We start from the raw sequence: 26,944 nt of genomic DNA on the forward strand, positions 1-26,944 counted from the left end.
CAGTCAGTTCCCAGCCTCCACTGATGGACCAGCTGATGCTGCTGCAGCTGGGGAAAAGAAGCCGCCTTTGCTCTGGCCCAGGCTGAAGTGAGGTGACAGGGCATGCACTGAGCTATCTGTCTGTCTGTGAGTAGCCACAAGGATAGTACAAAGATGACATGGAACTCTTTGTTAGAGGATGTTTTCTAGGAACAAATCCCTCAGCAGTCAAAAGACAGCTGTAAGGTTGGATGGCAGATAATTAGGCTTCTCTTCTAGTCAGCTCCTCACTTAGAAGTGTCTCCTGAGACTGACTGGCCTTTTCTGTTCCACGCCCTATTGAGCAGCAGTGTACAGGGGTTGTGATCACTGCTTTGATGAGGGATGTGCTATGAACTGCTGCATTCCCAGAATGCTCAACCTGGGACTTCTCTTTCTTTCCTTAATACCAGGTGCCTGAGGATCTAAATGAAGAAGATAAAGCCAGCGATAACCTGTTGGCTTTATGTCATCACCACAGAGACCTAAACCTGATCCCATGTGGTTCTGACAAAGTTAGGTTTGAATGTCAGATTTCACCACTGTGGAATTTTTAAAGTTTATTCTTGCTGCTCCTGTCTTTATCTCTTCAATTCCAGGTACCATGTAGCACCAATTTAAACACACAAATGACTTACACCATCCTATGAAGAGAAAGACCCATTTCCGCAGCTTATCTGTGGAGTAAGTCATCACTATGGCGGTGTGTAAGTAGCAGCCTTCCACAAACATCCAGAAGAAGTTGGTCACCACAAAATAATTGTAGACGGTGGTAATACATCGACACCAGGGCTGGAAAGGAAACAGAAAATAATATTTTAAAATCATGGTGAGAACATTTGAAAGATGCTATGTTGTTATTCCCTTAAAAATCTATGGTAGAAGTCATTCACGGGATGCAGATTTATGCCTGTGACTTTGAATCTCAATAACTTAGGTGCTGTTGGGGACTCACACCTATGTCTGTGAGTTTCTGCTGAGGTTTGGCTTAGACCACAACATGCATGATCTCTCCTCAGCATGTCTGGAAAGCTCACATGCCATAAGGCACGTCCACACCAGCAGTTTTCAAGCAGTTTAAGAAGCAGCCGTGTGGAAAGAAGACAAGAGGAGGCAGGTCATTTGACCAGAGATGATCTCTCAGAGGTACAGCCATAGCCTAGGGTCATATCCAAGGACGACATAAGAGTCTAAGCATATCTTAGGCAGTATAACCCACCTGCTGAGAAATTCAAAGAAAATATAAGATAGAAGTTAATGTCACAGTCTTGCTTCATTTGCACTGAAGGGAAGGAACGCCACTGACATTTAGAAAAAAGATACTTTACTGTAAATATATGCTTTGATCAGCTACTTCATCCTCTCTGTTCCTGCCATCAGTGCGTCAGTCTGTAAGTCACATCACTACACACATCACCTCTGAATCTTGCCATGAGTTCAGTAGGAATTTTTGGTCAGGTTCAATGTATCAGTCAAGGCATCTTCCCCTAATGTCTGTGCCGTGAGAGCACAGCTGTGGAATACACAGCTACAGAGAGGCTGATGGTAACATCCCATCAATAAACCACATGTAACTGCTGATGGTAATTTCCATAGTGCTGCACGGAGAAGACTGGGAAAATCTCTTTCTCACCAAGCAGGCATTCAGCATATTGCCTGAAGCATGACATTAATTACCTATGTTAGCTGGTATCACTGATGTCATTTTGGTTTCACCATTCTCCAGCCTTTTAATTAACTCTACTAAAGTATTTGAAACTTTTGACCCTCAGTTAATTTTATTTCAGACTTCGTATGCATGAGGTATTGATGGTCTCCAGGCAGGCAACAGAGCAGCAGATGCACTGTGAAACCCGGCAAAATTCTGTGGACTAAGAATTTATTGGACAAGAAACACAGTTACAAAATGACAAGCCCATTCACAAGTTGTGATCACTTCTGTTTATTGAGCTGAAATAAACAGAAGAAAATTTTTGTATGTGTTAAAGCTTTAATTTCCATATTACTTCATTAAAATTTGTAATCTAGTTTGGTTTCACATTTAAAATACAATTAAAAACCAAAACAACTCAGACAAAGATGAAGCATTTTGTTTTCAAAGGTTTGTTTAAACCAAATGAAATGTGTTTTTTTGTTTGTTTGTTTGTTTTTTTTTGTCCTCCTTTTGGCCTGAGCAAAGGAAAATAAAACCACAAACTAAAAAAATCCCTATTTTTGGATAACACAAAACAAATATTTTGCCTCCATTCCTGATTGACCTCCAAACTAGTAAGACTAGGTTTCCAAAGACTCTGTCTCACATTACATTTTTTGAAAGTATGAACATGAATTAAATCTTTCCCTGTGGTCTCAATCTCATGTAAATTCTCTGATATAATGTCTAGACTCTTGTTCCACCCTTTCCCTCAGTTGCAACACTTACACAGTTCTTGCCCTCTCCACACATTTTCACAAGAATTGCAAAAAACAATTATAGCTGAGCCTGTTCTTCCTCTGTCAGAACTAAGTGGAAATCGCCAGTGGGTTGGGAAATACTGGGTCAAATACAGACAAATACACATGGAGGTGGTGAGATCTCCCTCTGCATCGTTGCCACAGGAAACCAGAATAAAATGAATTTTGAGCAATTCCTTTTGGAACTGTGGGTTTGTTATTATTAAATAATAAACCTAATTAGCAGAACTCATTAATTTATACCATTTCATTTATTAGACTGAGAATTCTTGATCCCCATTAGGATTCAGGTACCTTCAGTAATTCCCTTTCTTGATTTATTAACATAAGCACTATAACTTGATGCAAACTGTCTCCACGTTGGGTCCTTGATGCTTCTGTAACTGCTTTATTACTGATCAGAACAGAAGAGATCGCCTCATTAGCTGGCATAAATGATGCTGCTCCCATTGATTTCAGTGGTGTTATTTTGACCCTGACTTATACCACAATAAGAACATAAAGTTATCACTAAGCTTGTACAAAGCACCTTCCCAAAAAGACTGCAGTGTTCTGCAGAGAAAAGATGAGTTAATGGAAACGGAAGCATGTGAAGATCTGTTCTTATATTTGTAGGTTCATATTTTCCTCGGCACTTTGTGGTCACATTTTAAAAGGCATTTGAGTGCCTGACTCCAACTGATTTTTCCTAAATAAGTATGAAAAATCTGTATTAAGATTTGCAGTATTTTCATGAGAGTAAATCACGCAGCATAAAACTGCCAACAGTAAAGCTCATATACCACCGTCTTCTGCAGCCTGAAAATGTCAGAAACACAGAAAATCAAATGGTGAATTAACAGAAGCTACCTCTTCTCAAAGGAGCGCCTGCTTGAATAATAATACAGAATTATGCATAGATGTCTCAAAAAACCTTAGAATCGTAGATGACTTCTTTATCTCGGTACTAATGACTTTTCTATTTGTTTTCCCAAAGTATGAGATTAAAGTTCAGATGTCAAATCTTACATTTGAAAAGTCAACCAAGGATGACGAGTGCCCAGCCGACATTAAAATGAATGGATATCCAGGCTCCTGGGGTGGTTTTCAGTTTCTACGGGACCAGTTCCTACACAAGTGGAGTCACATTTATATCACCTCTAGATCCAGCTCATAATCTAAAAGCACTTAGGTCCCCCTGCTTTCCAAAGAGACACTATGAAGAGGGGGTGTGTGTATGTGTGTTTGTAGCACACCGTTAAGTTTTTCTTGACTAGGCAGGTAAATATGAGGGGACAACCCTAAAAAGGAGAATATTCCACTACAAGAATATTACAATGGGAATGAGAACAGGAAAAGCTTCTGCCAAGGGACTATCAAAAAGAGCTATTACCCAAGAAAATAGAGTTAAATGCTTTTTCTCTTGGAGTGGATGCTTTTAATCCACTCCAAAATCCTTGTATTATTGGGGCTGCTTGATGACCAAACAGGGGGAGGCATTCAGTGATTCAATGATTCAGTGTCCTCACTCAAATCAGCATCTGCAATTGGGAGTTACTTGACTGAACATGAAATTACACAGAATGTAAGAGAAATGGGAGCGTGGTGACACACTGCATTTCTCAAGAGTACTCAATGCCATTCAAAGAACATGCCCCACTTCTTATCCCCTTCTGCCTTCCCATGTTTTATTGTCTGGTCCCTTGAAATGGCTCTGACTCCGTCACCCATCAGAAAGTTGACTTGGATCACTATGCCGGCAAAAAACTCTTCCTTGCCTTTTTGTTGGCTAAGTTAGCTCTCCACCAGTTCATTCTCCAAGAGATCAAGGAGAGGAACAGAGCTTGTGCAAAAGAAGCAGCGGGAGCTGGAGTGAAGCATTTGGGTCCCTGGAGGAATGAGCCATCCCTCTCAGTGACCATGAGCTGATGAAGGATACAGCCTGTATCACAGAACTTCATCCTCAAGGCCAGCAGGGTGAAGAAGGGATTAGCAGAAAAATGGAATTTTGAATGAAAAAACCCACAAAGATATCAACAAGCAAAAAATTGTACTGTTTCAGGCCCTATTTCTTATTTTCTTGGGAGTCCCACTGAATCCAGGCAGCAAGGTGCCCACTGTCATCAGGCAAAGCAGCTGACTCTGAGCCTCAGCAGCCAAATCAATTATTTCTGTACCTTGCTTATGGAGGTGTTGCTCTCTGGAGTGAATGCTTTCTCTACACAACTGCACATCACAGCAAGACGCTCTGACAAAAATGTTCAAGAATAACCAGATTGTCTTTAACAATACTGTGTCTCACAGTATACAAATTTGGAAAGTATGTGTTCAAGAACCACCAGATTGTCTTTAACAATACTATGTCTCACAGTATACAAATTTGGAAAGTATCTATGGTCAAAGAAGATAAGAGAGAAGCATTTGGGCAGGTTTTTTTACTTTAAAAAAAAAACCCATTGATATTTAGTAATGAGGAAATAAATGAAAATTTAGCAATTCTAAGCTGATTTTTTTCACCTTTTTGAAATTACATGCCCTTTGTAATATTTCTATCAGTTGAACAAATGAAGCATCCCTGCCTGCCCCCAAACTACATTGCAGAGACAGGCTGCCTCCAAGCACTTACTTCATTGCTTTCATGTATGTTGTGGTCTATCATTTGAAGCAGAAACCACATCACATTCCTCAGGATGAATGTGGTGATCAAGTTCCAGTGGATAATATTCCGCAGGCATCTGATACTCCTAAACAGGGAAACATATTTAAATCATCATACATAGTGAATATACATATACATATTCATAAATACAAAATAGCAACAGGATGATTGCAAAATCTGTGCTTCTTTTCTTCCCTATATACCTTTCTTCCAGAAACCACACAGGATAACTTTTGCAAAATCATGTACAACGATTTGTCTTGATAACATGAGGAGCTCCCTTTGACAATCATCAATTCAAGCAAGTGAAACAGGATCTACTGGAAAGACCCAAATATTCAAATAGTCATTTCATACTTGGTTATAATTTTTGCTCCCTTCCATCCCATCCCATCACCTCTATTACAACATCAACTAGAATTGATAGGACCCTAAACAACAAGGCTGCACCAGAGTCTGTTGCATTGTTCACAGAAGGAGATCTGGTGACAAATATCTGCTCTGGAGTGGCAAGACTGGAATAATTTACATTTGGTTAATCTCTTGAACAGGCTTGCCTGTGTGAAATTCAAAGTTTTCTGACCCATTAATGAGAAAGGAGAGCATGGACTGTCCGGTTTCCAGTCCTGAGCTCAGCTGGCTGTACCAAGCTTTCTTAAACAAGCTGCATATCCTCCTTCACCAAAAAATATCTGTGTCTGTTTTTAAATAAAATAAGAGCACAATGTAAAATATGAGCTACAGTGAGTTGTGACACAGTGCCATAAAACAAAAGATATTTTAAATAGCGCTTGCTGCTGAAAATGGCTCCAGGAGGCAGCCAGAGGATGATGCTGATGCCAGCAACCAAAGTATCCCCGAAGCTAGACAGAAAGTTACTCATTCAGTCATCTGAGACAAGATCACTTGTCTTCACATTCTTTGTGAAACAGTAAAGGAAGGTGACTGCCAAGTTGCAGTTTTGCAATTCAATGATCTTTTCTCAGCTAAACACAAAACACTCCAGTTACTACAATCACTTCCAGAGGGGTTCAAATAGCCAGTGCATTTCCCAGGATCATCAGGTTAGGATCTTGCATTTGCCACATTGGTCTCCCTGCTTGCAAAGGATAACGAGGGACAAACACAGAAAGTGTTCTTCTCAGACCTGCTCGGCTGTAGCTGACTGTAGCTCATCCTGCTGACAGCAGAAAGAGGAGGCACAACCCAGTAACCTCAGGTCCTGTTGCATGACAAGCAAGCCAGCCTCCTTAATAACACAATTTTGCTATCATACAGCACTTTTCCTAGGACTTGATTAGGCAGTTTTAGGGCCAGAAGCAATTCTGTTATGTCCTTCAGCCTCACAAATCTCTCAAAGATTTCACAGCAATCCAGCAAAAAAACCAAATAGACGACCTCTCACATATGAGATACAGCAACTTACAGAAAGAAGATCAGAGATGTAACCCTACTAAGTCAATGTTAAAAGAGCTTCTGACTTTAACAACTCAGGCTCCAGGTATGAAATTGGTATTTGGTTTTGAGAGCCTCAGTGACTCATGACTGAAGTCAATTTGGAAAATAAATCTCCAGGCTACAAAACCCAAAAATGTTGCTCTCAGTGAAACCTGTGCTACCAGGGAACATGTCAGAGACATGTCTCATTTTGAAAATTTCACTTCTAACAACAGGCAAAGGTTCACAGTTAGGCTTTCAAAGAAACTAGGCAACCAACACCTACTGACTTTCATGCTGCAGCCCAGGCACCCATCTGGCTCTGGATACACTTTGAAACACGCTATTAACGTCGGTCCTCTGTCGTTCTGCACATAAATATCCTGTGGCTGCTGTTTAGATGTTTTATTCACTCCTTCAGGTTAAGGGTTAGTAAATTAAGCAAGAAGTTTGAAATATTGCTTCTGGTGGGAGAGAGAGGCAGAAACTGAGGAAATTCAGGTCAAACTGTAGAGTTACTGACATGAAATTCATTGTTTTTGAGAGCTCTAACAACAAAACAGATCCAGCATGCTTGCCACCTGGATTTACTTATTGACAAAGAGAAGATAAGGGAGTGGAAAAAAAAAAAAATCCCTGCTGCTTGCCTCCATCTAGTTTAACTATCCCATACACTGGGACACCAGCTGGAAGAAGCCTTATTCCCACAAGCCTTACAGCAGGACATTGAACTGGCTGCAGAGACAAACAGGATCAAACTAAGAGTTGTAGACTTCTTGTTCAGTTCCTAAAAAGTTTTTCCCTTCAGTAGGATCCTAGTCATCAAAATCATAATCTCTTCTGCATCTTGGAACATAAAACCAACCTCAGCATCTACTGGCTGTATGATCATTGCTCTCCTTACTACCTTTTGGTTCACATTGTTTTGTCTTCTTTGCCCACCTGTCTCCAGCTAGTCATTGGCTTTTGTTTGGATTGCAAGATGCTTGGGACAGAGGAAAACTTTTAGGGATGTCGGTTTGGGATGCAGAGCAAGAAGGTCTGGTCTGTGTTTGGGAACTCCCAGGCTCTACGGATAATTATGATCAAAACTCTCCTTGTTTAGAAAAAGCCACGTGTGTTTAAGCAAAAGCCATACTTTGGGTATCAGCAACCTGGATGGTAAGTAGATGTTTTCACCTGCTAAAAAAGCTTCATGTCTTTGGGGCTAGCAGAGCGATGAAGAAGAGGCTGTAGAGCAAACATGTTGCTTTTCCAGCTGCTGTCTCTGCCCAGTCCCATTCCCCACCACACTGCTGCCTTGGCAAAGCGGCACAAACAAGTGAGGGGCAGGATTTGCTCTTGTGATGTCTGAGCCGCTGCTCTGCTGGTGTTACCAGCAGTTAGGGGTTTAATGGAAGCACTGGTACAGTCAGGCTGAGAAACACACGTCTGAAAACGCCGCAGACTTTCCCAATAGCTCAGGCAGCGACGTGACCCCAGGCACAGAATGGGTTTAATATTTTCCCTTTTTTTTTTTTTTTTATTTTTTCCCTTTCCTTTTAGTAAGAGTCTGAATTAGAGACTCAAAAGTTTGTTTTTGTTTGTAGAGAGCCCAGAGCACATGGTTTCTGTTTGTTTCTGTCTCCTAACTACTACTAGGACAGAAATCACAGTGGCAGTAACGCAATTCACAGCCAAGGGCAGGAAAAGCTCGAGAAACAACTGTGTCAGGTTCACACTGGGGAGGGAGAAGCAGCAGGGTTAGCAGAGCATGCGGAGGCTGCGGGGCACAGCCGCGGAGGACTGCAGCTAAGCCAATTGATGTAACAAGGGAAAGATCTCTTGCCAGCCACCTGAGAAAGCTGCTCTCGTTTACAGGCACCGCTGGTGGATGTTCTTATTATTTATAATGGTAAAGCATCTAGAGGGATACTGGCTGAGATGACGGTCCCCTCTTTTCAGGCACTATTCACGTGAGACTGGGTGCAGGAACTAACCCCATTCATAAAGTTTGTCTCTGTTGCCAGATTGGAGTCTGAGCTGGACAGTGAATGGAGGACATGTCCCAGACTGGGCAACAAAACCCGTGAGTAATAGGAGACCCGCAGTGCAGCTAATGTTTGGTGAAGGGACAGGTGACCTTGTCATACTCACTCATCTCAAAGCCTGAGGAAGAAACTCACGATATTCATTGGGGTAATTTGTCCTCCACAGGTCTTTTCCTGGCTCTTGGTAGATGGAAGCTAGCTTAAATTGATAAGCCTTAATTTAAATATGAATACTCCTGTTAGTCATTAAAATGACCTGTCCCTTTTTGAAAACTTGTTGAAACAGTCATAACCATCTTCTACGACAACGAGCTACTAACATGATGGAATGAAGAGCTCATAAGCTGCTATTCATGGTAAAATACATTTGTCTATGTTGGTTCCTCTTCTCTGCTTTGTCTTTCCCCTCCCAAGGGCTGGATGAGGAGGCATTTCCTCTAACTTCCTCCCTCCTGTCCTTTGGGAGTTGCAGGGAGGAGAGGTGGAAAGAGCCTGGAACCGGACGGTAGGAAACTGCTAGTGCTGTGGGCTGCAGGAGCAAGTTGGGAGGAGTGGAGAGCATTGTATCTCCAACATGTGCTCCTGAAGTAGCACCATTCCTGCAGCCATTTCACTTCTGTCTGTGCCTGACAGCAGATCTGGGGCCTGAAATATCCCCCTGAAACACAGCAAGCAGTCAGACAGGCACAAGCAAGCAGTTACACCAAAGTGAAGGGCAGAAGGAAAAAGATTTCCTTGAAAAGGAGAGAAAAAAAGGACTGATGGTTTCTGACTTGAAGGGAGGAAAGATTCTGCCACTGGAAACATCTTGGCTCCATGAGTGAGAAGGTTTATTGGTTCCTCATGATTTCCTAAGAACCAGTGCTGTGTCCCCTGCTGAGCGATTTCCAGACACCGCTTCTGACAAGACAAGAAGCCTGCCGCACAGGAGTCCTGCTGCTGCGCCGTTCCTCCTGCTGGCTGGGGCAGAGACGCCCTCGCATCAGACAGGAAGGACTTTTTGCCAGAAGTCATTGTTAGAACACAGACACTTGCCTCTAGTGAGGCTTCGGATAGAAGAGCGTAGCGAGCGACGGCGTATTTTCACGAGAGACTCAGTTATGAAGTACCTGGTTTTCTATTTACAGGAATTTGGGGACAACAGCACAGGAAAAGGTGTGTGTTCCAGTGAGTTATGAGTCCCAGAGCATGTCTGTGGTTGTGCTGGCCAAAACCAGAGAAGATGATGTGGGAGCACATGCCTCCCACTCACTGCACACACACTGAGCCCCATCAAAGCATCAGCTTCAGCTCTGCGGCGGGAGGTGAGACACAAAAGAAGCTATTGAGGTGAAAGCAAACATACTTCTCTTTAGCCTTCCTAATTAGTATGATGGGAAATGCTGACATAATGACCTCTTTATTTGATTTGAGAACAGGCCATGTTTCAAGCCCAGATGTCACTGACTTGATATCGTACCACTGGCATCCTGAATGGCTTGATGTGTGGGGTGTCATAACCAGGCTTCCACGTTAGGAATAATAGCAGGAAATGGGAAAAAAAAAGCAAGCAAAATTCTCCAGGAGTTGACTGCAGCCTGTGTCAGAGGTGGGCAGGAAGAGTTTCTGATCGTTGGTAGAGAAAGCACACTCTGCTAATTATTTCCGTCAAATTAACTTAATTGTATGGTTGGATACAGAAAGCAGAGAATTAGAAAATCCATTCTTTTGACTTGGGAAATGCTGAGATCTGAAAAGGCAGAAAATCTGATCAACTCTTTCTGTACAGGTGGCCTCGCTGAATCAGAAATGGGGATCTGTTAAAGGGTTTCTAAAACAGCACTGGTAAAACTCAAAGTAGCCTTTTTGTTGGTTTATGGTTTTTTTTTCTCGCTCTACCCATACAGTGGTATTTTTCCTCTGGGATGTGCAGAGCTACTATTTTCTGATTCAAAGCATGACACAAACAATTAACATTAGCAATCACAATAATGTGCCAGCATGGTTGAAAACTAGCTGAATTAGTTGAATCATCTGCATGGAAATAATTGCAAATGATAACTTTATTAAAGAACCTTGGAAACCTTCTATTAATTCATGTAGTATCCCATTAATAATGATGTTCAATTAAGACTGCTGTCCCAAAGTCTGTCTGAAAACAGTTGGCAGGAGAAATCTGAGAGCACTTTGCTGGAGTCTTTCCCATTCCATGACTGTTGAACAAGCAGGAAGGAGAATCATGGACAATACTTAAAAAACATATTTCCACTTTAGTTTTTCTAGGGCAGGCAAAGCTCATGGACAAGCCATAAATGGCGTGGAGTGGGAAGAATACCTAACAGCAAGTTACTTCCCAGGCTCTGTGCCTGTCGTGGCCCATTGGCTTTCATCCACATGGGGACCTCCCCTGAGGTCCTCATGGTTTCCCCAGTGTCCTCGTGTTCAGTCACTGCATATATTCTGGTACTAACGCTTACAGATGGGAAAAGCAGCTGGAGAGGCTGGCAGGGAAAATGAGCTGCTTGGTGGGAGTTGCCTGGGGGAATACAGATATCCCCCCAGGAAATGCAAGGGAAGAATGAAAACCTAGAGGAGAGCAACAGCTTTATAGTGAGGGCAGGGGTGAAATGCTCAGGTGAAGAGGAGAAGCAGAACCTGCCATTAGTGTTTAAGATGCGCATAGACCCTAAAAATAAACCCATTGTGGAACCATCTGTGCTCCACTAAACCTTTTCCAAAGCTGCTTTCTGCTGCCTTCAAGCCAATTTTTAATCACAGGACACGGGGCATTCTGCCTGCTTTAGACACAAGGCTTAAAGCACTGATATTCCTCGGGCTGGAGGGACGCAGCAAACACAACACAGAACAGGACCATGGGGAGGACAGCCCCAGGGCAGGACCGGATTGACTGTGTTCACTCTCAGTGTTTGCGCCCAGCACTGTCTGGCTGCGGAGAATGGTGAAAAGGGGTTAAAAATGGCCCTCTGCAAACTAACCATGAGCATGCTGACAGTGAACAGTATGGATAACTTCAGGACACTCCATTGGCCTGTGCTTCCTGGAGTCCTGCGTCCAGCCCTGGAGTCCTCAGCACAGGAAGGACATGGACCTGTTGGAGCGAGTCTACGGGAGGCCACGAAGATGGTCAGAGGGCTGGAGCATCTCCCATACGAGGACAGGCTGAGAGAGTTGGGGTTGTTCAGCCTGGAGAAGAGAAGGCTCCGGGGAGACCTTAGAGCAGCTTCCAGTGCTGAAAGGGGGCTACAGGAGAGATGGGGAGGGACTCTTCATCAGGGGGTGTAGTGATAGGACAAGGGGTAACAGCTTTAAGCTGAAAGAGGGGAGATTTAGATCAGATATTAGGACTGAATGTTTTCCTGTGTGGGTGGTGAGGCAGTGGCCCAGGTTGCCCAGAGAAGCTGTGGATGCCCCATCCCTGGAGGGGTTCAAGGCCAGGCTGGATGAGGCTTTGGGCAACCTGGGCTAGTGGGAGGTGTCCCTGCCCATGGCAGGGGGTGGAACTCAATGATCTTTGGGGTCCCTTCCAACCCAAACCATTTTGTGATTGTGTGATTCCTAGTCAGTGTACAAAGAGAAATGTTGCACCTGAGCACTACAGGGTTAAATATGGGATAACTGAAACCCAGTCACTGGATACTCCAGTCTAAGAATCTGGCTCCAGTCTTGACTGTGCAATCAGCTCTTCCACTGGAGAAAATCCCTGTTATTTTCACAGGAATGATAAAGTCAGTTACAGATGAATTTATTTAGTACAGCATGTGTTTGTGGTTTAGCTGGTTGAAAAAAGATTTAGGAATCGGCTCTAATTTGCTTTGCTAAATGGAGGTCAGATGTCAGTCATTTTTGAACCAAACAGGAGACAGAGCTGTAAAGGATCTTTTTAGCAGAAGCTACCTTATTAGTTTTAGTATCCCATAACAAACAAGCTTTAGATAGCAGGGGCACAGTATGTGGCTACAGCCCTCTGGGGTTCATCTACGACATTGCCCTGTTGATACAGGTTGTAGTTATCAGTCCTGACTGTGGACGGGTGAATGTTTTCTATGAAAAGTGACCATTGCAGCTGGATTGGACAAATTAAAGTTAGGACTTCAGAAGTCAGACACTGAAAGCTAATAGTGGTTCATCTGGTTTACAGCTGCTGGTTGGGAATTTGAAGAGTGGATGGCATGTCCTCATTCATTATCCCCTTGTGAGATTACACAAAAAATCTGAAAGAGAATTAATTTAAATGAGCAGCTAGAGAATTCAGGGGTTATGGTTTTTGCTTTTAATACAATTAGCAATGTTAATTAAATTATCTACCTTCTCAGATACTGCGTGGATAAACCAAGGAGGAAAGTCTAAGGCACAGATGCTGCTGTTCACACTCTCCTTGGTCTCACTTCCACCAAAACATGGTATGGAATATTTAATTATTTTTGAGCATTTGGCCAGGAATTCAAGAAAGACCATAAAAGATCATTCATAGCCTGCTCCTTCCAAATATTAATTCCTGTGCTTGGTCTAAATTCCTTAGCCTCATAGTTCCTACTGAACATGTGGTAGTGCTTCTGGTGGGTCAACTTGGGCACCTCCCCATGGAAGCTGTTGTTTCCAAAACATGCTGTCAGAAGTGTATGTGCCCCATTTATGGGTGACACAAATCAGGGATTTTTCATCTCTCTTATGTTTTACTTGACAGAGTAACGTGAAGCAGCAGCATTCAACTCAGACAGAAGAGAAGGTGGCTGGGTGCTTAAGAACTACAGTGGAGTTACTCAGGGATGTAGATGAGCAATTTCTTGGATTAAAACTGAAATTGAACCATTTAGTACTTGAACACCTGCAGGTGCATTTGTAGTGGGTAATTCTAAATATCTAGGCTTGAAAATATCTCTGATTCCCCTTCCCAGAGATGACTCAGGACATGTTCTTTTTGGAAGTAAATTGCACTCCTGAGCATGATTCATATCTAACAGAAAATAAAAACTGCAAAGACCAAACTTTGCTTTCTTCCTTCCTCTGAAACCTTGGAAAAGTTGCAAGGCTTGCTCCACTGTTCCCGGAACCACTCCATCATCATCAGAAGGAGAACTGAGCACAGACAAGTTGTAGCTAGTCAGCCAACATAGATCTAATCTTGCACAGAGCAGTTCTGTTACCAGAATTGTAAACAAGTCAGTGTCCATCTCCAAAAACACTGCCTCATGGCTACAGTCTTGGCAACAACAGAAACATACCACTAGGAGCAGATTTCAAGCACAAAATAGGAAGTGGCCTCCTGACCCTCCAAACCCCAGGTCAAGAAAGTCATGGTGTAAAAGTCCTTCATAAATTCCTGAAACTCTCATTTAACTCCAAGTTAATTTTTTTCCTCCATTACATTGATCCTGGACCCCTCTGCTCTGTGGGTTGGAAATCATCCACCCACAAGTCTATCTACAGAGAGTCTATACCCATTTCTTCTTGCACTGACATTGGCCTTGACTGTAAGTAGCTCTTCAGTTTCTAATGTTTCTCCAACAGTGATTTATTTATAGGCAGCAATAATACTCCTTGCCAGCGTTCATATTGCTAGGCTATGATATCACTATTTCAGATGCATCTTATGAAACCTTCCACATTTTAAGAATACAGTTCTCTGGGCATAGTTTTAAATACTGGTATTATTCCAGGAATTCTGCTCTTCTCTGTGGTTTTTGTAACAGGTAGGCTCTGTACAAAGAGCCTGAAGAATAAGTGATACAGATGAGAGGGGGATGAGTAAAGGCAGCGGGAAGCAAAGACGTTGGCTAAAGGTTCATCAATAGGAAATATAGAATCATAGAATCATTAAGGTTGGAAAAGACCTCAAGGATCATCAAGTCCAACCCAACACCTCTTGCAGTGAAGACATTTTTTAGTATTTATGATGAGATTTTTAAAATGTGATGTGCCTGAATCATTATTTAAGGCTCTGCTATTCTAAGTGGCAGGTGGAACAGACTTAACTAAGCTAGGTGGAAAGCCAAGAGATGAAGGGGAAAATGGATCACGAACTCATGAATTCAGCTAGTCAATGTCCTGACCTGGGGCTTGCTCTTTTTCCCCTTGCTCCATGACAGAAAGGTATGTATGGGAGGACTGTGCCTTAGATCTGGAGCATGCTCTGCTCTAATCACATCAGCTAAGACATAATTTTTAACTGTACACCAGTGCTAATTGTGCAGATCACCTACCCACGGGATATATCCCCACTACCTAGGCTCTGGCAGGTGTCAGATCACCCTGGTCTGTATGGATGCTCTACGTTTTTTCTGACAGGTTTCTACAAATCATTGAATCAAACTCTTTTATTCTTACTAACAGGCGTGCAGTAGCAGTCTCACCAACTGCACACCAGACTGAAGATCAAGAGGTTGTTCAAAGGAGCATAGAATAGGGGAGGATAAAGGAAAGTTGATCTTCCTCTTCTAAACCCTGGGGATGGTTAGATGGAAAAAAAAAAAAAGAAGAAAAAAGTGAATATGTGGTTTCAAGGAAAAATGTTTCAGTCTTTTTGGAGAGAAAAAACTATGTGAGAATTAGGTAATCTGGCTTTAATCACCAGAAAGAAAGGGCAGACTGCCTCAGGGCCATAAGGAAAAAAATAAATCAGATGTTTTAAAGGGAAAACAGAAAGAGGCAAATTTAAGGGCAACAAGAAAGCAAAGTTTCCTTCCAATCCTTAATTTGCTTTCATTACTACCATACTAGTGACAAAAGATGTTGGGTTTAGTCTTTTTAGAGCTGCTTTTATCCAGCAACCTGTGCAGAAGGACTTGTCATTTTTAATCCTCATCCTGTCCTCCTTTCAGCACCATCCTTCTTTATTGGATTCAAAACTCAGCAGGGACTTAGCTGTTTCCCAGAACAAATATCTGTCTTCCTGTAGTCAGTACTTTTGGTTTGGTCACTCCTGCACAAATAAAACATCTTCTGATTGAATCCAGCCAGGTCAGGGCTGGCAATTGCCAGCACATAGTTTAATAACAAGCCAGGAGTTTTACGAACAACTCTTATTCCACCTCAGAGGCTGATATAACAGCACACAAACAAGAAGAAAGCCAGGGCAAAGCAATTCCAGTTTCTGCATTATCAGCAACAGTAAAGGAAAAATATTATTCAGAAGAAGTGTTTTAATCCTTCTGCTTTATTTTTTTTTTTTTTTTCCCCCATCAGCTTGATGGGTGTTAACAGATAGCAGGATTCCTGCTATGGAAAATTTCTGCTTTAGTGATTCACAGCATTGCAGATACATTTAACAATGCCCCGTGAAGTGCCCTGAGCAAATCTCTCCAGAGGTCAAGGTCAATGCAGCTCTACAGCACATTTGGTTTAAGCACAAATTCCCCATTTTTCCTTCTCAGCACCTTTTTTTTTTTTTTTTTTTGTGTGCTCACTTGGCTTTGCATTGTAAAGACAGCATGGCGCTCACACTTTTAAGACCACCTACATTTAGACCTTGAGGAACCATCCTTGACTTAGATCTTCAGGAGCTATCTCAATGACTCATTGCCATTCGGTCAGCATGCCAACAAAAATCAAGTCCTCTCCCATAAGTTTGGCTTCCCTTTTTATTAATTAGGTGCTAAATGAAATATTTACTGGCTTATTTTTTATCGCAGAGCCAAGAAAGAAGGATTGGTTCATATGTGACAGAACTGGAGAAAACAAGGCTGAAACAGGTCTTTGCAGTAAGGGGAGTCCCTGGCTGAGTTCTCCTCCCTTCCCAGTTGTGTTGGGGTCTCCTGGTAACACAAACACAGATGGCAGATTATTTCACTACTTGCTGCTATATCTGAGCTTTATGACCCTTGAAATATCTTTTGTGTATCGTTCCTTAGAGTTTAGGACATTTCTACGGGATGGTGGGTTGTGAATGGAGAACAGAGGGCTGTATAAGGAACTAAAGAAAAGAGGAACTGGGGACAAGATGACATAGGATAGATTTGGAAGAATAGAAACTAGATCCAATTCTTTCCCCTTCCCACTTCAGCACAACTGAAGACTAAGCTTCCCATCAATGCAGCAGGTACCTGGGCTGGGGCAGCACCAGTAATGGTGAAGCTCATTGCCAAAAGCAGAACACCCATCTCACTAGTTGATCACCAAAGTAATATCCCTTGCCATGCCAACTAGATATTTAACCTGCTCTTAGAACCTCCAGCGTGAGAGATCTCACAGCCTTTCTAGCAGTTATGTTCCAATACAGGTGTGCTCCAGACTCTTTCTTTAGACAGGACTACCTTTGGGACTCCATCTGCACTGACAGAGTAAAGGAAAATCAAGCAGGCGATGGGTGAGAAACATAAAAATAAGGAGCAGTTGTAGAGCTTGAGCCTTCCTGGAGGTCTCCTTTATCTTCACCCTCAGCAGGCACTCACAAGTGTGGTAGATGGGTGGAGGGGGGCAGGAATAAGGAACTGATAGATTTCTACTTTGGGACAAGATGTAGGACCATCAGATCTAGCCTTTAGGGTCTTCTATTTTCATTTTTTTTTAGCCATGAACTGTCTAAATTCTCTCATTTCACCCAATTAGCAGATGCCTTTTTCCATCCAAATGGAAACAGGAAAAAAAAGCCCCAAATAATAGGCCTCAATTATAAAAAAATATTTGCTCTTGGGACACTTTGAAGAGGTAAGTGTGATGAAGATGCGAATAACCTAGAATTCGTAGAAATCTGTAATGCAATGTGAAGCTGGACTGCCTTCACTGGAGCATCTGCAGAAATCTTGAAAACAGATGATGTAACTCTACAGACACTGAGGTAGCTCATGATGGTTAACACTGGCTGGACACGAGATTTTTTTTTTGCATGATACAGCGGGAATTTGAAAAGATGGACCATCTTAATTCACAGCATGTACAGGGAAGTACTTATTTGCTGCAGTAATTTTTAATGCTGAAGCTGACTGCAAAATTTAGATCTTAAAGTCAAAGTTTAAATACCAGAAGAACAATTTAAAAGAGACCAGTTTGGCCAGTTCTGGGTTAGAAGCTGGACACATTTATACCATCTGAACTAACTGTTTTTGCATTACTTAATTAAGCTTTTATAAAAGATTCAGCATCAAATCAGGGACTATAGTTACAATGAATAATCTGCATTCTTTATTCAGTGTAAATTAATTCAGGTCTCCTAGCACTACGGGAATTAGCATTACACGCACAGCGAACGGGTCGAAATGGAAGTTTCAACTGATGCACCATAAATATTCCCATTGAACGTTATAAGCTTTTTCTCCTTCCCATTAGCATAGATTATTCTGTTTATAGATGCTGGGATGAAAGAAGGTTCCTGTTGTTAATATGAAACACTGCTGTTAGGAATGCTCAAGAGAAAGATTTAGCATAAGACTTCATAGGGTTACTCTACTCCAGGTAAGCAGTAATTCTTTCACTTAGGTCACTGTCTATCATCAGACTGAAATCCTGTGGGGGGTGATCCTCCACCTCTTTCTCCTCTGCTATTAGCATAAGATTTTTCTCAAGGATTATCATTGCATAGCACTTAGTGCAGTTGGTTCTAAATTTGGGTTGAACGCTCCTACGCAGCACAAATAGTACAGAAATACCAGTCAGGTAATCCAACAAATAATACAGAAATATCCAGCCAGCCCATTCCTATTGAAATACATTCCTGTGACTCAGGCTGTGAGCATACAATACATATGATGGCTGATGCATGTCGACCTATTGCTTTCCACCAAGTTTCCTTCCCTCCCACCCCTTCCCTTTTCCCTGGAGCCCTAATTCTTCTTCATAGACTTTCCTTCACTGATATATCCATTTGACCTGGAAAACTCCCTTCTGTACCAGTGAACCAGGGAAGGGAAGTGTTTCTATGCATTTTCATCAATTTGCATTCATCATTACATGAGGACTGCTGGGAATACAGCTCCTCTACAGATGTTTCTCTTGTTATTTAAGAAAACTTCTAAGTTCTTTAATGGAAGAAAAATTGAAATTAATCCAAAGCAAAATGTTAAGATTTCATTCTATCCCCTTTGGTCTAGATCTAGGCATTATCTGTCAGGGAATGCCAAATGCATTATGATATCATGTACTGCCTTATAAAATAGAAAACTTGCCCCCAAAACTTGCAACTCAACACACTCACTCAAATCCCAGCTTCCCTTAATGAAGCACTCTGCGCTCAGTGAATTTTTTTCTGCATCAATAAATCATTTACAGCTCTCTTCCTGAATACAAATAAGCTTTAGGTCCTATGCATGGAGGCTACCATTACAGCTCATCCAATGACTCAGTCAATAAAACCATATTATATGCTTGGGAGTCTAAAAGCCATGACCATTTTTCAAGACCATACACAACCTGGACAGCGTTATTAGAGGGCTTGAATAACCCAGTAAGTGCCACACACACAACCAAGTTAGAAGCATGCAAACAGATTACTCACCTCAAGCACAAGAAAAGCATAAAGGCAACTATAAGGGCCCCTACTGATATACAGTGCCCCAGGTAGTTTATGATGAGAGCAATCTTGTAATGGAGCGCATACTTCCTCTGGAGGTAAAGAGATAACATGATTAAATCAGCATGACTCTCTAAGCACTGACATTAAGGAACAGTTAATCAGTTTAGGAAACAGTAATTACTTTTCTCCTCTTTGAAATGATACAACAGCCCCAGGGCTGATGCCTATGTATAAGCCACACATGCTGCCCAGGCACAGACGCTTGGTTTCATTTCAGTTTGGGATTTGTCCACAGTTTCTTATAAGTCTCAGCAAAAAGTTGGGTTTCTTCCCCCAACCCCCCCCCCCCCCCTTTTTTTTTTTTTCCCTGCAATTTCCTCGGGCTTTCTTATTTTCATTATTATGCTATTTTAAAACTTTGTTGTTTCTGGGTGACAAAGCCACCAAAGACAAACCTTCTCACATTTTCAAAAGTTATAAACCATTATTTTTGTAGGAAACTTTATAGTTGTAATGAGCCAGGTTATGCTGCTTTTCTACTCAAACAGCTTGGTTGTCATACAAAAATGAATCAGTTGTCAGTAAGAAGAAATAATAAGCCCTTTCCATACAGGCAGATTTTTCTCTGGAGGTATGCTCCTTGCAAGCTACGATCCTTATCTTTCAAATTGAGGGCAGAACCAACCAGACTGAAAGAACTGGAATCTGGTGGGGTCCTTTCAGTTTTGAGAGAACCTGACAAACCAGAGATCCTGTTGTTTTTAGCAGTGACCCAAGTATGTGGTGAATCTTAATTTATTAGTGTCTATTTTCTTGGATGCTGGGGAGATTATTCGTAGTTTCTTGACCCTGTAAGCAAAAAAATTAAGTACAAAAGTGCTCCCACCTAAATCAGTGAATTTAGTGATGTGACCCAAATTTGACCTTGAAGTAACTGGAACATTCTTTATTGGTGGGCTGCTGCTGGCTTCAGAGAAAAGAGAAGCACCTCCTCTCTTTGCCTGATGGATAGGAAGAAGTAGAAAAACACTATTTAGATAAATACTGAAGCTGCTTAAAAAAATGACAGAGGTTTGCTACTCTAAAGAATAAATCCCTCTGAAAAAAAATATTTATTTGTTTATTAGTTCTGGCATTTCTTTTCAGGCTAAGCAGATCTTTCTCCACTTCAGGATGTTGTCCTCGTTCAGAAGAATGAGACCTTTCAAAACTAACCACCTAAATTTCCTCCCTTGTGATAAAAATACAAAAGCACAATCCTACAAATGGCACCAGTTTTCTAATTTCAGCTGAACTTCCTTTGTTCCATTTTTTTTCTAACTATTTCCCTTAACATTTTATTCCAGTCAAAGGAATTTGTTGGTGAATGAATATTTGGATGAAACTACAACCCGCAGCTGTAGTTAATCTGTTGCATTGTTCTGTGAAGATAGCATCTTCCAGCACTTTGCCAGAGAGCGAGCATGCCCTCTTGGAATCATTTTCCTGATGAAGTCTGCCTGTATCTTCAGCACATGGAGTAATGTGCTGTTTCTGGACAGAACTCAACCACGTTAGGTATTTTTAAGCCTGTTATAAAATCCCCTAAAATAAACTTCCCAATATACAGGCTCATTTTCTGAATAGTCTTGAGGAGAAACAAAACCCCACAAGATCTGAATTCCACACTGGGTTTTATTTATCCTTAAGTCACAGGGACACCTAAAGGGGAGGAAAACACACTTGTACTGCTGTGCCTACCTGAAATGCAATGTTGTACTGTTCAGCTAGTGCCCCAAACTGCTTTGCTTATTGACTTTCCCATTAATTCACAGAATCATAGAATATTTCAAATTGGAAGGGACCCATAAGGATCACTGAGTCCAACTCCCTGCTTCTTGCAGGACTAACTAAACCTAAACCATATGACTAAGAGCGTCATCCAGAACTGCTCATGTAGCGGTAGAAATCTTCTGGAAGATGTCAATGTTTCCCCCAGGCCAAGGATCCTGCTATTTGAATCTGACCCTTCAGCTTTCTCCTTTGGCTCCTAACCACTATTTCAATTTCATTCAAGTTTTAAGAAGGTGTGGTTTGAAATGAGAAAATTAATTGGAAAATATATAATTAAGCTCCTCTGACACACTGATGCTGAAGGAAAAACAGGCTCAATTTTTATTTTTTTTCCTTCTGTTGACATGAACAAGCTTTCCTGAAAGCAAACTCAAATATCATAGAAACAAGAACTGCCTCGGTGCCTATGAAAAACTAAGACGACAAGGTGGCAAGATCACTTTCCACCAGCCTACATGCAATCTGCATCTCTGGCAGAATTAGAGACAACACCTTCAGGGCTGAAAAACACGTGCCCAGAATCAGTCATGTGTTGGCCAAAGCTCAGTGCATGCAAAATACTTGTATAACTCCTTTCTGTCTCACCCTCTTGATGACTGATACATTTAAAACAGTAATAACCTACTGTTACCCAGTATTCCTCTGCTTCCAGGAAGATGTTTCAGCCCACTAAAATGCAGATTTAAATCCTAATCCAGGTTTAGGAGGAAGGTTGTTACATTGGAAAGGAGATAGAAAAGGTTCCTTCCAGTACCTGAAGGGGACATACAGGAAAGCTGGGGAGGGACTTTTTACAAGGGCATGTAGCAACAGGATGAGGGGTAATGGATTTAAACTACAAGAGGGCAGATTTAGATGAGATATTAGAAATAAATTCTTTACTGTGGTGAGGCAGTGGCCCAAGTTGCCCAGAGAAGCTGTGGATGCCCCATCCCTGGAGGGGTTCAAGGCCAGGCTGGATGAGCCTTTGAGCAACCTGGGCTAGTGGGAGGTGTCCCTGCCCATGGCGGGGGCTGGAACTCAATGATCTTTGGGGTCCCTTCCAACCCAAACCATTCTGTGATTCTGTTCTGGACACTGTTTGCCTTGGTCTCCAGATCACAGTAGGTCACATCACTGGAGCCCTCTTCCCTGCCATTCCTTTTGCATGGCAATCACGTTACATCCAAGAGTGCAGAGTTATCTCCCAGCCAGCTTCTACCAGGTAAACTGAGGCAGCACAGCCTTATGTCTCTACCTGCAGCAGCTCTGCAAATCTAAGGCACACTGGGCTCCCTCCAGCCAAACTTCAGGCTAATGAAGGAGTCATCCTGTCTGGAGAACTTCTTCCTTTGCTTTAGCTAGGATGTGATTGCTAACCTGCTAAAAAAAATTAAACTAATAACCACCTAACAACAGCACTCTTAGCTCTCCAGGTAAGGATGATCTTTCTCCCTCCAACAGAACTTCCCAACAGGTCCTGCCCGTGTTCCCAGCACACATCTTTCTGCAAGGCTCGGCACTCCATACCCGTTCAGTCACTTCAGATTTCTTCCTCTTGCCAGGATGATCCCATCAGCAGTCCAGCTTAAAGACACCATATCTCCTCTCCAAAGACTTTCAGAAGACAATGGGAAGTATCTTTGTCATCCAAGATGCCTCTGAGTTCACTGCTTTCCTGTCCTGAGCCAGCTGGAAGCTGGGTAGCTGTGGCCAATGTGACTGTGCTCCTAAGCAGGACACACCAACTTGAGCCCAGCATGGTGCTAACTCAGCTACACAGCTTCATGCCACCTCAAAACTTTAGCAGAGCCAAAGTCACATCCAAACGCCACATAGGCAAGACCAAAGCTCCTAATTTATAGCTCTTTTTGGAGGCTAAGATGCATTTTTTGCTGCCTGAGACTCTCATTTGTTTTCTAACAAGAGCACGGATTTGTGCCAGATGCAGGAAAGGTCCCTTTGACACAGGAGACGGTAGGTTGAGTAGGAGCTTTCCATTGGTGACACATTATGCCATCAGACAGCCAGTTGGATGAAAACGATTTCTGTGCCTGACTCTTGTGCCTGGAGAAGGAGTTAACTGATAGTTCAGAAGATGGGATTAAATCTGATGTTCGGACACCTACCTTTGGGTATCTAGCCAACATCTGAACCAACCTCTGAATCAAGGGCTCGAAACAGTTACGCGCACACAGGCATCTAGTGTGCCTTGCGGTGCCCTCAGGAGACTGTGCCTCCCAGTCGGTCCTGGTGACGGACCTCCAGTTGCTGCTGCAAGACACAGGTATTCCAGAAAGCCTGTGTCATACCTGCCAGATGCATGGAATCACACTGGGGCATTTTAACCTACACATAACTATATGTGGGCAGGTAGATCCTAGCCAAAGTGGGAATCCACGAGCAAAGCGGTCCCAGAGAAGAGTTTTATCTGTGCCTCCCAGTCGGTCCTGGTGACAGACCTCCAGTTGCTGCTGCAAGACACAGGTATTCCAGAAAGCCTGTGTCATACCTGCCAGATGCATGGAATCACACTGGGGCATTTTAACCTACACATAACTATATGTGGGCAGGTAGATCCTAGCCAAAGTGGGAATCCACGAGCAAAGCGGTCCCAGAGAAGAGTTTTATCAGTGACTGCCACAGGTCTTGACCACAAGTAGAGCAATGACCTATTAATATAACCCACTAATGAATGTTTGTCTCAGGCTTATGCTCCCCAAGACTGATCCACAGCTGAAAAAACCTAAAATTTCCAACACTCTGTCATAAAGCACGAAGCACTGGACTTGGGGCCAATCTTGAAAACTCCTGCTCCTGTCCCATACATCAATCACTGCCTTTGAAGTCAAACCACGTAATTCTTTAGCACTCTGGCTGGGAGTGGCCAAGCTTGGTTTATTCTGCACTAAAAATAAAGCACAAGGGGTGACTCCTGGCTGATGCATAGCATCTGCTAGGATCACTCAATAAATAACAACAGACCCACATGTGCTTGCATCTCACCTTTAATCAAAATGGAGGATGACAGAAAACTGTGGGGATTTTTCTTCTTTTTTTTTTTTTTTGAGATCACAAAGCAGCCCAAGTATTCATCTGTAACACTGAGCATTATGTAGAGATTTCAAAAATATTCACAAATATTAATATTTGCAAAGCTTGTCACAAATCTTTCAAGATCTAGTAAATGAGATTTTAAGCTTTTGCAAACAAGGGTGGGGGGGGAACATCTGCACTTTCATCTGCTTAAGGAACATGCTATTTAAGAAGTTTCAAGCTATCACCATAGCTGCTGAGTTTTAAAAGCAAAAACAGAGTAAAGGAAACAATCCATGCAGACAAACGCATAAAGAGTGTCATTAAAATACCGCAGCATTTTCCTGAGCTGGTACGGCAGGCTGCTACTATCAGCTCAGGTTTCCCATACCAGCTAAACCACAAAGATTTTGAGTCTTTACCCAGCTCTGTTCCCCATTCTCTAGCTCAGCACTGGCTGCTACATGCACACCCTCTTGCTCATTTTTAAAGACGGGTGGTTTCATGAAAGTGCAAATCCATCTTGGGCAGAGACGGTCTGCAGCCATGGTCTGCTGCCCCCCTCGACCCCAGCCACACTGTCACTCCCTTTGCTTGTGCTGGCCCCAGCACTCCTTCAATAATGCTGTAAGATGGTTTAGGGAACTGATTCATACAAAAAATAACCCAGAGAAAAGTTAGTTTTTTGGTTTAAGTGGGCAAGAAATGTAAGGGGGTCCTGCACTGGGGTGATCTCAACTGAGATCAGCCTAAATTGCCTTGGGAGCCTCTCCACTCTGGTAGACCACCTGTATGCGTTTCAGACCCCCTGGGTGGCACTCACAGAATGGTTTGAGTTGGAAGGGACCATGGAGGTCATCTAGTCCAACCCCCCTGCAGTCAGCAGGGACATCTTCCACCAGATCAGGTTGCCCAGAGCCCCATCCAACCTGACCTTGAATGTTTCCAGGGACGGGGCATCTACCACCTCCCTGGGCAACCTGTTCCAGTGTTTCACCACCCATCATGTCCTGAGACATTTTTTTCTTACCTTCTAGAAGCCTGTAGCAGAGGTGTGCGTGGGTGGGCTACCACCAAACTGTACCAGTGGGTAAGAGTGGGCACCTCTCAGCAGCTGGTGTGTCGTTACCTGGTTTCTGACTCACTGGTCAAAGCCCACATTCAGCACCAACATGGATCTTACAGGATGGATGCTGGGCCACAGCCAAAGCACATCACAACTGCTCTGGGTGCAGCACTAGTTGAGATAGTTCCCGAGTACTAAATCCAGATCAGCTCTGCAAGCAGCCCTCAGCAGGTGAGACCTTCTCTTCCCTCCTCTGTTTGTAACCGGCATGGTACAACCCCAGTGACAGAATAGGTGGAATGAACCCCAAAACATAACCAGGCTTGAGGTGCTGGGCTGCACCCTGGTTCTTCATGTGAAAGTCACCCCGGCAGAGAGGCAGCACAAAGCCTACGTGTGCCTATGGGTCCCACCATAGCACTCCAAACAGGAGGAAGAGAAAGAGAACATGGGACAAAAGGCTTGAAGGATTAAACTGTGTGAGGGTGAACATCTATGATGCCTTCAGGAAAAGCTGAGACATTTGACAAGAATGGCTCATTTCATTCTGTAAACTCCCATGTAATGCAGGACTGGCTCAATCTTTTAAAGACAGCTGGGACCCAAGTCTGCTTTGTATGTATTTTTCTGTTGCTGCTCCTTCGTGTATTTGCTGAAGGAAAAATTACTCTGAGATCTGGAAAGGCCAGTTGTTAATGAGACCTCAGAAGTGATAGGTACAGGGAGGAATCAGCTGGTAAAAGCTGATTTTTCAGTGCCAAAGAAGCTTTGGGTCTTATCATTATTATTTCTAACATTTACCGCAGCAGCTGTAGGCTCTGAACAAAGCTAGGAAGGATCTGCATAAACTTACATCATCAGGGATAGAGTGTAATAAAGTATGATTTTTTAAAAAAACATGTGAGTCAGGGATATGGAGAGAGGATAAGTGATTTGCCTGAATTCACAGGGAGGATTTATTGTAGAGGCAGAAATGGAATCTGTCTCAGAAGTCCCAAATTAATATGTCAAGCTTTAGCTTAGCTTTGCATTCATGTATGCTGAGAAATGTAATTGAGAAGAATGAAGGGAAAAATACAGACCTTGTCGTCCAGAATAGGCTCGCACTGAGAGTAGTTTATCTTGGAAGCCCATGTCCCATTGCCCAGGCATTCTCTGTAGGCATTTCCTGGTATGGACCAAAATGAAAAGAGAGATGAACAGTCTGTGCTGGATTTTCAACAGCCTACCACTTTCAAAGATTTAAGAAAAGGTTAACAGAACAGATTATTCACAAGGCAAATCAACTTATCCCACCTCCGTGAGGACTAGAGCAGCCTGCTGAGGAAGGAAGAGAAATAAAAGAAACACATTAGAGACAACAAGTATTTAAAGGTACTTTTTGACAACGTTTTCTTATAACTGATGGATTCAGAAGACAGCAAAGGTATGAGAAGAATGTTGCAAGAGAAAGTTTAATGTTAGTATAGTCTTTTAAAAAGTACTCTAATGATGTATTAGAAATGGGCAGAAAGGTTTAGGTCTTTAATGCCCCATCTAGGAGAATAGTATGTGTATGGTAAACTTATTGCTCTATTCCCTTCCCATTTATCCCACTGTAAACTGGGATGGAAACATTCCTGGAGACACTGATTTTCTAGAGTCTTATCATAGAATCATTAAGGTTGGAAAAGACCTCAAGGATCATCAAGTCCAACCCAACACCACCTAACCCATTAAACCCTAAGCACCACATCTACACGTTTCTTGAACCCCTCCAGGGATGGTGACTCCACCACTGCCCTGGGCAGCCTGTTCCAATGCCTGATCACTCTTTCAGTGAAGAAATTTTTCCTAATATCTAGCCTTCCTATGCAGCAACAGTATTTATTTGTAAAACTTCTGCAAAGGACCTGAAAAAGGAGTGAGATAACCACATCTCCCAACCCTGGGGCAGGCAGGCTGGGATGGCCACACAAGAACATCTCTGAACAGATTTCAGAAATGCCTGAACCTAGGTTAGGATGTGT

At 42.6% G+C, this 26,944-nt stretch overlaps 1 protein-coding gene across 1 annotated transcript in view; it reads right to left on the reverse strand.

Annotated features, from left to right (window-relative positions):
- CRHR2 (corticotropin releasing hormone receptor 2) overlaps window positions 1-26,103 on the reverse strand; it is a gene marked incomplete at its 5' end in the record, with an annotated part of 63,693 nt that extends 37,590 nt beyond the window's left edge. The window contains 4 exons of the mRNA XM_010077105.1: window positions 657-810; window positions 5,078-5,195; window positions 19,004-19,110; window positions 26,018-26,103. Of these exons, the coding sequence (XP_010075407.1) occupies window positions 657-810; window positions 5,078-5,195; window positions 19,004-19,110; window positions 26,018-26,103 (465 nt within the window). The remainder of the gene's footprint in view (window positions 1-656; window positions 811-5,077; window positions 5,196-19,003; window positions 19,111-26,017) is intronic.
- Window positions 26,104-26,944: the final 841 nt, after the last annotated feature.

This window comes from Pterocles gutturalis, unplaced genomic scaffold, assembly GCF_000699245.1.
Source record: "Pterocles gutturalis isolate BGI_N339 unplaced genomic scaffold, ASM69924v1 scaffold16608, whole genome shotgun sequence".
Taxonomy (NCBI): Eukaryota; Metazoa; Chordata; class Aves; order Pterocliformes; family Pteroclidae; genus Pterocles; species Pterocles gutturalis.